The sequence below is a fragment of the Oratosquilla oratoria genome, chromosome 8, assembly GCF_046742065.1.
Source record: "Oratosquilla oratoria isolate Oo_2021 chromosome 8, ASM4674206v1, whole genome shotgun sequence".
In the NCBI taxonomy this organism is placed as follows: Eukaryota; Metazoa; Arthropoda; class Malacostraca; order Stomatopoda; family Squillidae; genus Oratosquilla; species Oratosquilla oratoria.
This window is the reverse complement of record NC_134784.1, coordinates 15,644,439-15,659,438: the sequence shown is the minus strand read 5'-3', so window position 1 is coordinate 15,659,438 and position 15,000 is coordinate 15,644,439. Positions and strand designations below refer to the sequence as shown.

At 37.1% G+C, this 15,000-nt stretch overlaps 1 protein-coding gene across 1 annotated transcript in view; it reads right to left on the bottom strand.

Moving 5' to 3' along the window:
* The window catches only part of LOC143027590 (uncharacterized), a 178,147-nt gene that overhangs the window by 34,756 nt on the left and 128,391 nt on the right, over positions 1-15,000 (bottom strand). The window contains exons 6-9 of the mRNA XM_076188927.1: positions 10,528-10,680; positions 8,106-8,337; positions 7,090-7,167; positions 1,631-1,854 (exon numbers count right to left, since the gene is read on the bottom strand). Of these exons, the coding sequence (XP_076045042.1) occupies positions 1,631-1,854; positions 7,090-7,167; positions 8,106-8,337; positions 10,528-10,680 (687 nt within the window). The remainder of the gene's footprint in view (positions 1-1,630; positions 1,855-7,089; positions 7,168-8,105; positions 8,338-10,527; positions 10,681-15,000) is intronic.

Genomic DNA, 15,000 nt, shown 5'->3' with positions numbered 1-15,000 from the left:
GCAAAAGCATAGAAACACACACACACACAAACACACACACACACACACACACACACACACACACACACACACACACACACACACACTGTTTCATTATGTTTAAAAAAAAGTAATGTCATTTTGCGTGGTTATAAATACTTCATTCTACCAAGAACGATAAACAATATTTTTCCTTACAAATATCACATAAACATTACATATGGATTATCCAATATTGTACTGATTAATGACGTAGATAAATGCACTCGATATCAAATGAAAGAGAATAATGCAATTTGGTATGTCGGTTCCTTTCGTCTTGACATCCTCGACTTTGAATGTTCTTAACTTGTTGAGAACATATTAATGGAAAAGACTGCAAGAGACCCTACGGCCTGTACCAGGCAGTTCCATGTCCCGTATCACCTGTCATTCCTATTCATAAAGTTATCTAGTAAGAATGGAGAGACTGCAAGAGGCCATAAGGCCAACACCAGGCAGTTCCATGCCCCGTACCACCTGTTATCCTTATCCATAAAGTTATATACTAAGAACATAAAAATGGAGGAGACTGCAAGAGGCCATATGGCCTACACTAGGCAGTTCAATGCCCGTTACCACCTTTCATCCCTATCCATAGAGTTATCAAATAAGAACATAAGAATGGAGGGGACTGCAAGAGACCATAAGGCCTACACCAGGCAGTTCAATGCCCATTACTACCTTTCATCTCTATCCATAAAGTTATCTAATAAGACCATGAGAATGGAGGAGACTGTAAGAGACCATAAGGCCTAAGCTAGGAAGTTCCATGTCCATTACTACCCGTCATCCATATCCATAAAATGAACTCATTTTCTCTTAAAACAATCGATACTTTCATTGCTCACTACATGGTTACCAAGTCTATTCTATTCGTTAATCACACTGTTAGAAAACCAGTTCTTGTCTATTTCCTTCATATAACTAAATTTGTTGTTACTGATGTCCTTTGACTTAGAGGCTCTTCACCTTTTTCCTTCCTTTCACCAGAAAGTTATTGAACGCCCTCCACCCTCCCCCATTCAAAATTTTATTTGTATATATATCATGTATTTATATGTACTTATAATGTGAATATCTATTTTCATTGGTGGCTACCTCTTTTATAACAAAGAGAAGCCTTTGGGTTTATACTCTAGATAAGGAAATGTGATTTTATTATTAATTTAATCTACTGCATTTAAAAATTGTAATATCCTGAAGATAATGTAGATTGTAGAATCTGTAGGATTATATTTTGTGGAAAGATCAATACTTCAAAAGTTCGAGTCCAAAAATTTGTTGTCGTCAGTAGGTCCCTCTTCCTGATAACCTAAAATTCTCCTCTATTTACAGCATTAGGGGGATTTTTTGAGGTATTTTTGGCGTAAAAAAATTGCCCTAAATATATCGCACCTTCAAATATATATATATATATATATATATATATATATATATATATGTATATATATATATATATATATATTATTGAAAAATTTTCATACAGTACTTCTATCTACAGTTGTGGTATTTTTAATGAAGGTTGCATCAACGCTGCTACACAAATGAAACATGCATTTACACAGTCCTGTGTCAGTTTCAAATGACCGCATGGGTGCATACCACTCACCTCAATAACCCTCCTGGCGGCGAGTAGGAAAAACAGACGAGGTTCGGGTACTCCTGCTTCAGGAGGATGGCGAGGATGGAGGCGGTGCCCGCACCGAGGGAGTGACCCACCAGGACGAGGTCGTACGTGTGCGTCCCGCGGTTGGGGTCGTGGCCAAAGGCGCGGTTCAGAAGGTCGCCCTCGCGCAGTTTCCGCCGAATGTACTCGGCCGCGTTGACCATCCCCTGCGCCCGAAGGAAGGGAGGGAGGGAAACAACGTAAAAGTAATTTATTTTTTTACACACATATATAAACTGTGTACGTGTATATATATATATGTATATGTTGAGACATTCTGACAGGTTGATGTAAGTGGGAGTAGGGAATATAGGAGTCTTAGTCTGATTTTATTCCTGACTAGTTTTGCAGGTATGCTTTTCAAACCATTTCAACCCCTTTTGTACACCATTCCTTTGAAAAAGACTACCTGCGAAACTAGTCAAGAATAAACTCAGACTAAGACTCCTGTGTTTCCTACTCCCACTTACGTATATGTATTTGTATATTTATGTATATGTATGTGTATGAATATGTATAAGCTTATCTATATGTATATGTATATTCATATGCATATGTATATGTATATGTATATGTATATGTATATGTATATATATATATACATATATATATATATAAATATATATATTTTTATGGAAGAAAGTATACGCTGGACTCGACGTTCGTCAATTTATTCCGACGTTTCGAACCCTGTCCGGGGTTCGTCTTCAGGGTATTACCCTGTCCGGGGTTCGAAACGTCGGAATAAATTGACGAACGTCGAGTCCAGCGTATAATTTCTTCCATAAAATGGTTCCTGGACTCCAGCTATTTTCAAATATAATATATATATATATATATATATATATATATATATATATATATATATATATATATATATATATATATATATATATATACATGTACAGGAGGGAGACCTTATAGTGATACAAAACATCGTGGAGGAAAGTATTCATTTTATATACATATATCGGCTTTACTTATGTATATGTATATATATATATATATATATATATATATATATATATATATATATATACATATATATATATATATATATATATATATACATGTACAGGAGGGAGACCTTATAGTGATACAAACATCGTGGAGGAAAGTATTCATTTTATATACATATATCGGCTTTACTTATGTATATGTGTATGTATATATATATATATATATATATATATATATATATATATGCGTATGTATATGTATATGTACTGTGCATGTATATGTATTGTATATGTGTATGTATATGTGTGTATATGTACTGTATATGGATATGTATATGTATTGTGTATGTATATGTAATGCATATGTATACGTACTGCATATGTATTTGTTAATGTACTGTATATATATATGTATATATATATATATATATATATATATATACATTTATATGTATATATGTATGTCTATGTATATATGTGTATGCTTAAGTATATGTGTATGTGTATGTTTATGTGTATGTATATGTATATATGTATATATGTGTATGTACTGTTATGTATATCTACTGTATATGCGTATGTATATATATATTTTTATAAATATATATACATAAATATGCATATGAACATGTACATAAGCACACCCACCCACACGGACACACTCATACGCTCACGCATACATACACAATGAAGCTACATTCCTTTTTACTTTATTTATTTTTTTATTTTTCATATTTTCCAGCGACACAGAGACTGACGGAAAAGTTTAGCTCTATAAATTGGTTTGCTGGGGCAGTTGGTCGTTTCATGTTCAATCGTATGATAGGGTTTCGTGAACAGTGAACCCGTTTATGAAGCGCTGTTCAGAACTGTCCATTGAATTGACTAGAACCTGAATTTTTTATTATTATTCGGTTTTTAATGTCGCGAATTCCCCCTATCAGAGGGCAAGGACGGTGGCCCTTGTAGTAGACTTTGTAGCATGAAACATAACTAACCATGCCCTTAGCCCAACTCGCTGTCAGCAGGATTCGAACCGCTGTCACTTCGACCTCCGCCTCAAGTAACGACGCTCTAACCCGCTCGACCAGAGAGAATAAGAACAGATGGAAATTGAATTTGATGTCAGTTGTCATAATTGTAAGCAGGGTACATGACATGTTTTCTTCTTTAATCAAAATCAACATGAAGAACACAACAGGTTCACATAATGTGTAAAACTAACAAAATAAACAAGAAATGGAACTATTGGGAAAAGGGGAATATTCGATGTGGTCACGAAAAAAAGATGAACGAGAGACAGACACACACGCACACACACTAGGTTGTGTCGATTTTCACAAAATGCGAAACATCAAATTCGGTAGTAAAATTATTGTGCCTTTCCACTCCCAAACGTGAGATATGTATGACACAGTGGATTAAAATATCTCTATCCTACATCAATTTCACCCTAAATTTTCATTATATTCTTTTGATAGAAAACAAATGCAAATTAGTATGAATTGTCAAGTTGAATAAAATATTGTTCTCAAATAATGCACATGGAGATTCTTTTGCTTATATAGCTGTTGCACAACATACGTGAAAGAACGTGAGCAGAACAGGTTATCACTTTTATCCATGCTTTATCTTGTACTCGGCGCCCCAGCACGTCACCCAACCGGCCAACCGTGCGAGCTCAGTTTCCTACTAGAAGAAAGAGTTGGTGGTTTTCTCACAGTGCTCTTACAAAAATTTAACAACAGAAGTAGACATGTAAATATATCAATGCAAGTATTAAATAGTGAATCACGCGGTTACGCTATTCTATTTAGCAAATTTCAAATTTGTGTCAGTCTAGATTTCTTCTTTTCTTTATCATAGAAATTGAAGTTAGTCAGAGTCTATTATATATGTGTATTAATTCATTTATAATGTGAATGCTGATTTATTTATATAATCATAATTTCATATTTTACAATCTAAATAAGTTTCTTTATTTACTTGAAAGGATATCTTCTGTTTTCACATTTTCACATGTTAAAACGGAAGACCAGAGGTCAACTATCATCCCATATGAGCCTGTTAATTGGTAAAGGGAAAGAGCTTCCAGTGTCAGAGCTTCCATCAGTGAGAGACATTTTGAGATTTGCGTTACTCCTTTGAGAACAAAATTTCAAAGACAGAAGGAACTATACGGATAAGGAACTCATCAGTGATATCATACCCCATCTTCTTCTGCACCAATGGACAACAGCTAATGGCCTATTCAAACCCCCCACTGATCATCCAGTGTCGAACAATGCATTTCTACACTCACTTCATAAACTGTTTGGTATTTTGAGCTGCAAGCGTTCTATAATTATGTGTTCAAAAACAGATTGTTCTCCCTCTGACAAGAGAAAAGATCATCCGCACATTGACTGCTGTTACCATCGTGAAAAGAAGATACCAGTTTTAGAGCTAGACTTAATCAGGTCACAGAGAACAAAAGCAGAAGGCCAAGGCAGTATGCAAATGGGCTCAACAGATTATGCAGAAAGTAATAGACAGACTACTTCTATAAAAAAGAAGGAACTTATCAGAGAGAGAGGAAAGAAAAGAAGAGAATGAAGAGTGAAGAAGTGACGCAAAGAGAAGAATAGTATTGCCAGGATGTTCATCAGTTGTTTGATGATTCTTCTGAATGAAATGAAGTAATGTCAGATGACATTTATAAAGTGACTTCTGAGGCTTTACCAAAGAAAAGAAAATACAACACAAGGGATATTTTGAACACTACATTAGCTAGTGCTGTTGTTTCAATTGCAGCTTGTGAGAACTCAAAACTAATTAGTGAGAGACATTGTATTATCTGTGATAAAGAGAACTGTTTGGTATGCTCGTTCAGAGGCAGTGCTGCAAGCCATGCTTTCCAGCCAGGGTGCAAAATTTCGTGCTGAAGCTATAGAAATCATCCTAAAAATTAGAGGTGCTACATTTGAAGATGACCAGTTGGGAGACTGCTCATTTATTCAAAGTCTGGGAACCACCATTGGCAACATCTTTAAATAGAAAGGATTTGAAAAGCTTCAAAGACACACCAGTGCAGGTACCAAAGTGGCCTTCACACACACAAAGTGTTGAAAGACGTGTTAACAAAGCCGCGGGCCATGTTTACAGTCACGAAAAGCGAGAAGGTTATTTTGAAGCACACTTTGCAAGCCGGCAACTGCTAGAAAGAAACTACAGCAAGAAGGATAAAAAGGTTTTGGCTACTCTCAAGCAGTACATTATAGTGTGTATGAAGCTTGTATGTGTGTCTGCATATATATGTGTATATGTATATATGCATGTATATATTACATATATATATATATATATATATATATATATATATATATGTGTGTGTGTGTGTGTATATATGTATATATATATATACATATATTTATATATATATATATATATATGTATATATATATATATATATAATTTATGTGTGTGTGTGTGTGTGTGTGTGTGTGTACGTGTGTGTATGTGTGTGTGTGTGTGTGTGTGTGTGTGTGTGTGTGCGTACGTGTGTGTATGTGTGTGTTTGGTGTGCGTGTGTGTGTGTGTGTGTGTGTGTGTGTGTGTGCTTGTGTGTGTGTGTGTGTGTGTGTGTGTGTGTGTGTGTGTGCGTACGTGTGTGTATGTGTGTGTGCGTGTGTGTGTGTGTGTGTGTGTGTGTGTGTGTGTATGTGTGTGTGTGTGTGTGTGTGTGTGTGTGTGTGTGTGTGTGTGTGTGTGTGTGTGTGTGTGTGTGTGTGTGTGTGTGTGTGTGTGTGTGCGTACGTGTGTGTATGTGTGCGTGTGTGTGCGTGTGTACATGTGTGTGTACGCTTGTTTATATAACTGCATTGACCTTTTTTAGGTTTGCCAGCAGCCACATGATTTATCATGTCGTATAACCACGTCTACTAAGGAGCTTCGTATGTCACTGTAACTTTTCTTTGTATTAGATATTTATGTATAAACTTGTTTTATGGCAATGAACTTGAAACTTGAAATAGAAAGATGCAAATAATGCCAAATAAACTGAAAATCCTAAACATATATATAATTCAAACTCATTTTGATGTAGGTAGGAAATATTTAAAATTACTTATTATGCCAGAATTTCGTTCAGTAAGTGAAAAGGCAACAATAAGTTGCTACCGAAATGATAAATTTTGAATTTTCCTTTTTAACCCCTAAATTGAAACATCCTAACACACACACACACACACACACACACACACACACACACACACACACACACACACACACACACACACACACACACACACACACACACACACACACACACACACACACACACACACACACACACACACACACACACACACACACACACACACACACACACACACACACACACACACACACACACACACACACACACACACACACACACACACACACACACACACACACACGAACCTTGTGACCAAGCCAGTCTTCCTTGACAGCATCCATGGGCAATGGCTCACTCTCGGCGTTGAGATCCGTCACGACATCCTGGAGGGCGACATGAGCAAAGGCGAGTCATTCATAAACAAATATATACAATAAATAGATAACTACATTAAAAAGTACAGAAATTAATGCATAAATACGTAAATAAATACATACAAATACAATGACTAAAGAATTACATAAATAGAAAATTGAATAAATATAGAAACATGTAAAAAAATACATAAACATACAAATAAACAATTACAAATTAATAAGTTGAATAGTAGACAAATCAATAAAGTAACAGAAAAAGCGTTCCGTTACTGCAGTATCTTGTAGTTAAATGTAGATTCTCTTCAATAGAACTTTATTAAATATATTCTTAGTATTTCTGACATAAATGAAATTTTACTAGTATCTAAATCAATATGAACCATGTTATTGAAAGATCATAGTGCATATGATTTCTGGAGTAATAATTTCATAAAGAAGAAGAAGAAGGAGAAGAAGAAGAATAAAAAGAAGAAGAAGAAGAAGATGGTGAAGAAGAAGAAGAATAATATATATATATATATATATATATATATATATATATATATATATATATATATATATATATATATACATATATATAATGTCCATGGAACTCTCCTAAACAAAGACTGAAAAATACTTTAATTTGTCCTGACGTGTCTGTACAAAGACATGATAACGTTTAAGTGACGACACACACACACACACACACACACACACACACACACACACACACACACACACACACACACACACACACACACACACACACACACACACACACACACACACACTCTCTCTCTCTCTCTCTCTCTCTCTCTCTCTCTCTCTCTCTCTCTCACACACACACACACACACACACCTATTTTTTTCTCCAAAATATATCAACTAACCATCACTGATGTTGATACGTTCAGCATTCAGCATTTCCCCGCTCCCGTCCCCTTGTGTCCTACAATACTCACTTTCATGGAGAGCGTCCCTCTGATACTAAGCACCACGGCTCTCCTGGCGTGGTCGAGCGCGACGAAGAAGGGGGTCTCCCCGATGTCCACATGGTAGGTGACGTAGACGAGTTCCACGCCCTCCGAGGGCGCCATACGAAGAAGGGCGGCTGTATTGCACCCACAGCAGTTGTCCTTGACGACCTCTGGGGGCGCCGTCCCTCCGCCACGCTTACAACAGCACTGCCAGCAGCTTTGAAAAGGGAGAAAGAAAGAGCGCGGTGTGATTTCTTCTGTGGGGAAGTGCACTGGGAACTTGTTTACTGGTGGAACGCCATTCTACACTCGGCGGCAACTGCACGGAAGTGGAATATAGTGTGATGATGGATAGGAAAAGCGACTCTGTGTGTGTTGATATCAGGTGGGTAGTCAAGAGTAATTCAATATCGCTTTTCGAATTGCGTTTGGATGTAATATGATGGTATAGGGTAGTACTTTATATGATCATTTGATAGGCAGAATTGACAAGCATCTAAGAGCAAACTAATAGAAAGATTGGACACACACAAACATACACACACGCACACACACAAATACACACGCACACACTCATACACACACGCATGCACACACTCATACACATGCACACATTCATACATATACACACATTCATACACATGCACACAAGCTGAAAAGATTGCACCAATGTACACGTACATCTGCATTCAAACATGAAGACGTAATCGGGAGATTTATAATTGAAATAATGGTAATCAACTGCAAATATTCTGTGAAATAAGATAATTTTGAAGTTAAGAAAACGAAACGAAGAAAAAATAAGTATATGAAAATGTAGACAAAGGAAAGGAAGAAAAAAACAAACATGAAATAGAAACATAAGACGAAGAAGACGAAGAGGAGGAGTAAGAAATGACAAAAGAAAAAAAGAAAAAGAAAATAGAAATATGAAAAAGAAGATTAAGAAGATAAGGATAAAGATGTAAGAAAGCAGAGAATGACGGAGAAGAAGGATGAGCAGAGTGAAAGAAACGAAAAAAGGGAGGAGGAGGAGGAGGAGAAGAAGGAAGAGGAGAAGGAGGAGACTTGGCTGAAGCACTATAGGTGACAACCGCCAGCGACAGTCAAACCTCAGGTCACAAATTAGATTTTTTTCCCAGTTCTAATTAAAAAAATCGTCAACTAATCAAGGGCCTTAATTGCAGTTGTTTTATTTTAAAAAAACACTTCCCTTAGTATATTGTAGTTTTTACTTAAAGATTTCGTTGTAACTAATTCCTACCTGTGTGAGCATAGAGCTCCTACTTGGCCAGGGGGCATAAATATACTTACCTTAAGAACAGGCATAGAATACCTAGCTGAAGAAGGACCATAATGTCCCTATTTGACCGGTGGGTATTGAGTATTTAAACTGATGTGGGAGCATAGGCCTTGGTGTGGATGTACTCTATCTTGCTACATTGCTTCTGACCCAAGGCAGAGGGCGGGATACAGGTATGACCCGTCATCCATGAAGAGCTAAGATGAGAAGGGGGAAAGGGTGGTGGAGGGGGAGTGGAATAGGTGTGAGCAGGTACGTGCCTTTGACTTGGCGATCTCCCTTATAAGGGAAAAAGGCTCATGGTATATAGGTAGATTGGTAGATAGGAAGATAGTAGCACCCACCCAAAGGATCACAAAACACCTACCCTGAAAAGTGGCGAAAGAATGCTTCTGTAAGGGTGCGGCCACACTGCACGCGAGTTGCTGGGAGGGTAGAGGGTATCGAGATGCCTATCTGGTCAGAGGCAAGAACAAACACATGTTATCTAATACGAGTGGCCATACGGGGCGCGGGTAGCGGGTTCCTTCCAAGCTTATTCACTACCCGCGTCCAGTATGGCCACTCGTATTAGATAACATGTGTTTGTCCTTGCCTCTGACCCGCTAGTCTTGCCCCTCACCCTCTAGGTATCCCGCTACCCTTTGCCCTCCCGGCAAACCGCGTGCAGTGTGGTCGCACGCTTAAATAGGGGTAGAGATGACCAGGAGGGTTAAAGGGCGAAGAGGCATTGAGCTGGCGAAGTATCTGAAAGTACCTACCAAGCAAAGGGGCACTAGTTACCAGATGAAGGGGACATGGTATACCCACCTGACAATAGAGCAGAGGTTATATCTGACGTAGGGGTTACCGAGAACCTGACACAGGGGTCAGAGAGTACCTAACTAACGCAGGGGGTCACAGAATACCTACAAGACACACGGGTCACAGACCACCTACCTGAGGCAGGGGGGCCACAGAATACCTACCAGACGCAGGGATCACATAGTACCTACCTCACATAGGAGCGACCGAGTACCTACCTGAAGCTGGGGTCATCGAGTCCTTGCCTGACGCAGGGGTCATAGAGTACCCACCTGACGCAGGGGGTCACCAAGTACCTACCTGAGGAGGGGGCAGAGCGTGCAGGCCTTGACGGCTGAATTGGCCATGAGGTGCATCGGCCAACCGTATACGGCCAGGGCGAAGCGCATGTAGTGTACTAGCAGCTCCATCTGTTCCTGCCCATCGACCGTGGACAGCTGCACAAACTGGGTTCTGTAACGAAGCCGTGGAGAGAGGTTGGTTCTAGCGGAGAGGATGCAGTGTTGGAATATGCCGTTACAAATCAATTAATGTAGTTCTGTACATATGTATATATATATATATATATATATATATATATATATATATGTGTGTACATATACATATATATATATGTGTGTGTGTGTGTACATATACATATATATATATATATATGTGTGTGTGTGTGTGTGTATGTATATAATATATATATATATATATGTATATATATATATGTATATGTATATATATATATATATGTATACATATATATATATATATATATATACGTATAAACTCACGCAATAATAGATTATACATGATACATACGAGTATATACTGTAGATAAACATATTTATGTAAATTTGTAACCATTTCCCTATAGTGACACACTGCATGTGTTTTTATACATTAACATAATAATTTTTTAATCAATGGGAGCTGCCCGAAGGGAGGGGGAGGGGATGTCATTTAATCATATCTCTTCAATCCAAAATCCACCATCGAGTTGAACAAAATCACCTGGGGCCTGCTACAATAAAGGCTTTCGTCTCTTGAATTGCATTTTACGAACTATATTTCATCATGTTTCCTGCCGCCAGGCAATTTTTGTTTTAGTTGAGGGTCTTCCTTTCTCCCCAAAGAGTTATATATGATCTCATTTTGAAGATTTTAGGTCTCCCTCTCTTCGTTCTCTTCTCTCTCTCTCTCTCTCTCTCTCTCTCTCTCTCTCTCTCTCTCTCTCTCTCTCTCTCTCTCTCTCTCTCTCTCTCTCTCTCTCTCTCTCTATCTCTCTCTCTCTCTCTTTTTATGTTCAATTTTAGTCTCGCTTATTTCATAGTCCCTTATCTCTATCTCTCTATGTTCAATTTCAGTTTCTCTTATTGCATAGTCCTTTCTCTCCTTCTCTCTCTCTGTCTCTCTCTTTTTATGTTCAATTTTAGTCTCGCTTATTTCATAGCCCTTCCTTTCTCTCTCCCCCCTCTCACTCTCTCTTTCTATGTTCAAATTCAGTTTCGCTTATGTTATAGTCTTTTCATACGTGTTGCACTGTATTTTGCCGCTTTGATTACAAAATATGCACATGAATACGTACACACGTGTACACACGACTCTGAACGCACATGGGCCGAGAAAAAGAGCAAATTGTCCAATCAAAAGCCACAAATGAATTTATGGCTAAGTTTGATCGATGGAGACAAAGAGAGATGGGATCCCTCGAGCGTAAAGACACACACACACACACACACACACACACACACACATACACATACATACACACACACATACACACACACACACACACACACACACACACACACACACACACACACACACACACACACACACACACACACACACACACACACACACACACACACACGTGTATACATATGTATAAATGTATATCTATATATATCATATATATATATATATGTATATATACATATATATATATATGTATATATACACATATATATACATATATACATATATATATATATAAATATATATATATATACAAATATATATATACCAAGGACTACTATTACACAGGACGTGCGCACCCAGATCCCTGGGTTCGCTAGCGGAGGCCATTGCTTTCTTTGTAACCTAACATTTTATATTGGACAAATATATCAAAACTAGAAACCTAACATTGTATATAGGACAAATATATCAACTATTGACTTATTCAATGCAGTATAATTTAATATAAACTTTTATAGTGAAATAAGAAACTATTCTTAAGGCACTGTTATGCTTTGAAATGCCAATTTTAGCCGGACTTAACAGGTATTATTGTATGAGATTAGTGGACACCAGGGTTGGCGATTTTTTTTATCTTTCTAAAATATATAAAAAATCGGATTCTTTTTTATTTAAATCAGATTTATTTGATTTAAATAGATTTCTTTTCATAGATTTTAAATATTGTGGGATTGCTATCTGATATGCGATCTGATTGCTAAAGGACATTTTTAGCATATCAATATAAGGAGCAGTGTTATATAGACTTGCCACAAGTATACAAGGAACGGTATAAGCCTACATGTAGTATATATCACTGTGCAGCCCACAGCAAGTTTCAACAAGATTCTTGTTGAAACTTGTTCTAGGTAAGCAGCTTCTCATTGAGTCAGTTGCTGCTTTGGAATCAACCAGGAAGGATGTCTTTTGGACCTGGCAGAGTGGTTCCTTCAGGTAGAAAAAATGATCCTGTCTGGAATTATTTTGAAAAACTACCAACAACTTCTGGCAAAGGGTACCGAGCTAAATGCAAAGACTGCAGCCAGGAACTACAGGGCATTGTGTCAAGATTAAAATCTCACAGAGATAAATGCCAAGGTCAGCCACAGCATACAGAAAAAGAAATTGATGACCCAGGTAAATAATTTTACTTATATTGTGTGCATTTCTCCCTTTTCATATGCAACTATATAAATTTGGTGAACAATGGAGAGCATGTGCAATAAAAATGTGAAGGCCTAAAGAGATGATACTTCAACTTCATAACTTCTAAATTTGGGTAATGACTATATCACTATAATATACTGTATCCACTCAACTTTGGGGACTAGATGATTGTTATTCATTTCATTCAACATTGTGTAATATATTTCATAGGTTCCATTGGAATTCAGCCCACATGGGATTCAGCCCAAAGGGATTTAGCCTAACCTAACCCAACTAACCCATTATTTTTAGTGAATTTAAAAGTGGACTGAGTCCTGTGTGGGCTGAATTCCAAGCCCACCTATTTCATATCCTGTTAATTATTTCCAAATAATTTAGTGGCTTGTGTGAATATGATCATTATCTAAAAAAATACTACTGTACTCAAAAGTAGCCTAAATCACACTGTATTCATTCATTTATTTATTCATTTATGAATTATGCAATATGCTAAAATTTTCTGTTTTCATTTCAGGATCTGTATCAACAGCTTCAATCCCTTCATCATCGGCTCCACTTGAATTATCTGCAAGCTTCGAGCGTCAGGTTTTTTCCAGAGCGTTAATTACTAAAAGACTGGCTGCTTTGGAAAGGCATATAAACCCTTCTCCATAGTTGTTGTTTACTTGTATGTTTATATGTGCAGCTGTACCCAATTCTGAAAACACCGAGGATATTGATAGACATTTATTAAAAGGTGGGATAAACATTGCCAAGGCATCCTTGAATAAAATAGGAAAAATGTTTAAAGACCACACTGATAGTCACAACAACCTCAGTGTGATTTATCGCATTCCCTGTAGCGGCCGTCCCTTAGCTTACATCGGTGAATCAGGTCGAGGGATTAAAAAGAGATTGAGCGAACACAAAAATGACGTAAGGGCACACAGGACATCCAACTCCCTTGTTCGCCACCTCGAACTATGTAACAACCTACCTGATTGGAACAAAGTCGAAATTTTGCATAAGGGATTACAAAAGAAAATGAGAAAGACGGTGGAAGCTGCACATATAAACATCCAAGTAAACAACAACGATAGAGAAGGGTTTATATGCCTTTCCAAAGCAGCCAGTCTTTTAGTAATTAACGCTCTGGAAAAAACCTGACGCTCGAAGCTTGACGAGTTCCTCCCACTGCAGATATAAATTTTGTGATCATGACGTATTATAGCGAGTCCTCTGAAGAAGGTCATAGAGACCGAAACGTTAGGACGTATTCTGAAGCCCATCTTCGTTTACCCTTCCCCACCTATCACTCTCTCATTTGTCTCAAATAATTTCTAAATATGTGTATATATATATATATATATATATGATTATATATATATATATATATATATATATACATATATATATATATATATATATATACATATACATATATTGAGACATTTCGACAGGTTGACGTAAGCGGAGTAGGAAACACAGGAGTTTTAGTCTTGAGTTTATTCCTGACTAGTTTTGCAGGTATGCTTTTTCAAAGGATTCGAACCCAGCTAACCCGTAACAAAGTTACATTGACGTAAACCAATACGTCAATGTAACTTTGTTACGGGCTAGCTGGGTTCGAATCCTCGGCTCGTCTACGTTTCAATTTCCAACTGATGCCTCCTTCGAGCGATTCTCAGTCTCGTTTGCGATGGTATGGAATTAAAAGTGATATGTGGTTGAAAAATATATTAATTGATCACTTGGAACCATTCAGTGTGTTTTTTTTTATATATATATATATATATATATATATATATATATATATATATATATATATATATATATATATATATATGTATATATGATTTGGATGATGAACATAAACACAGGGGAAAGATCGGAACCCTA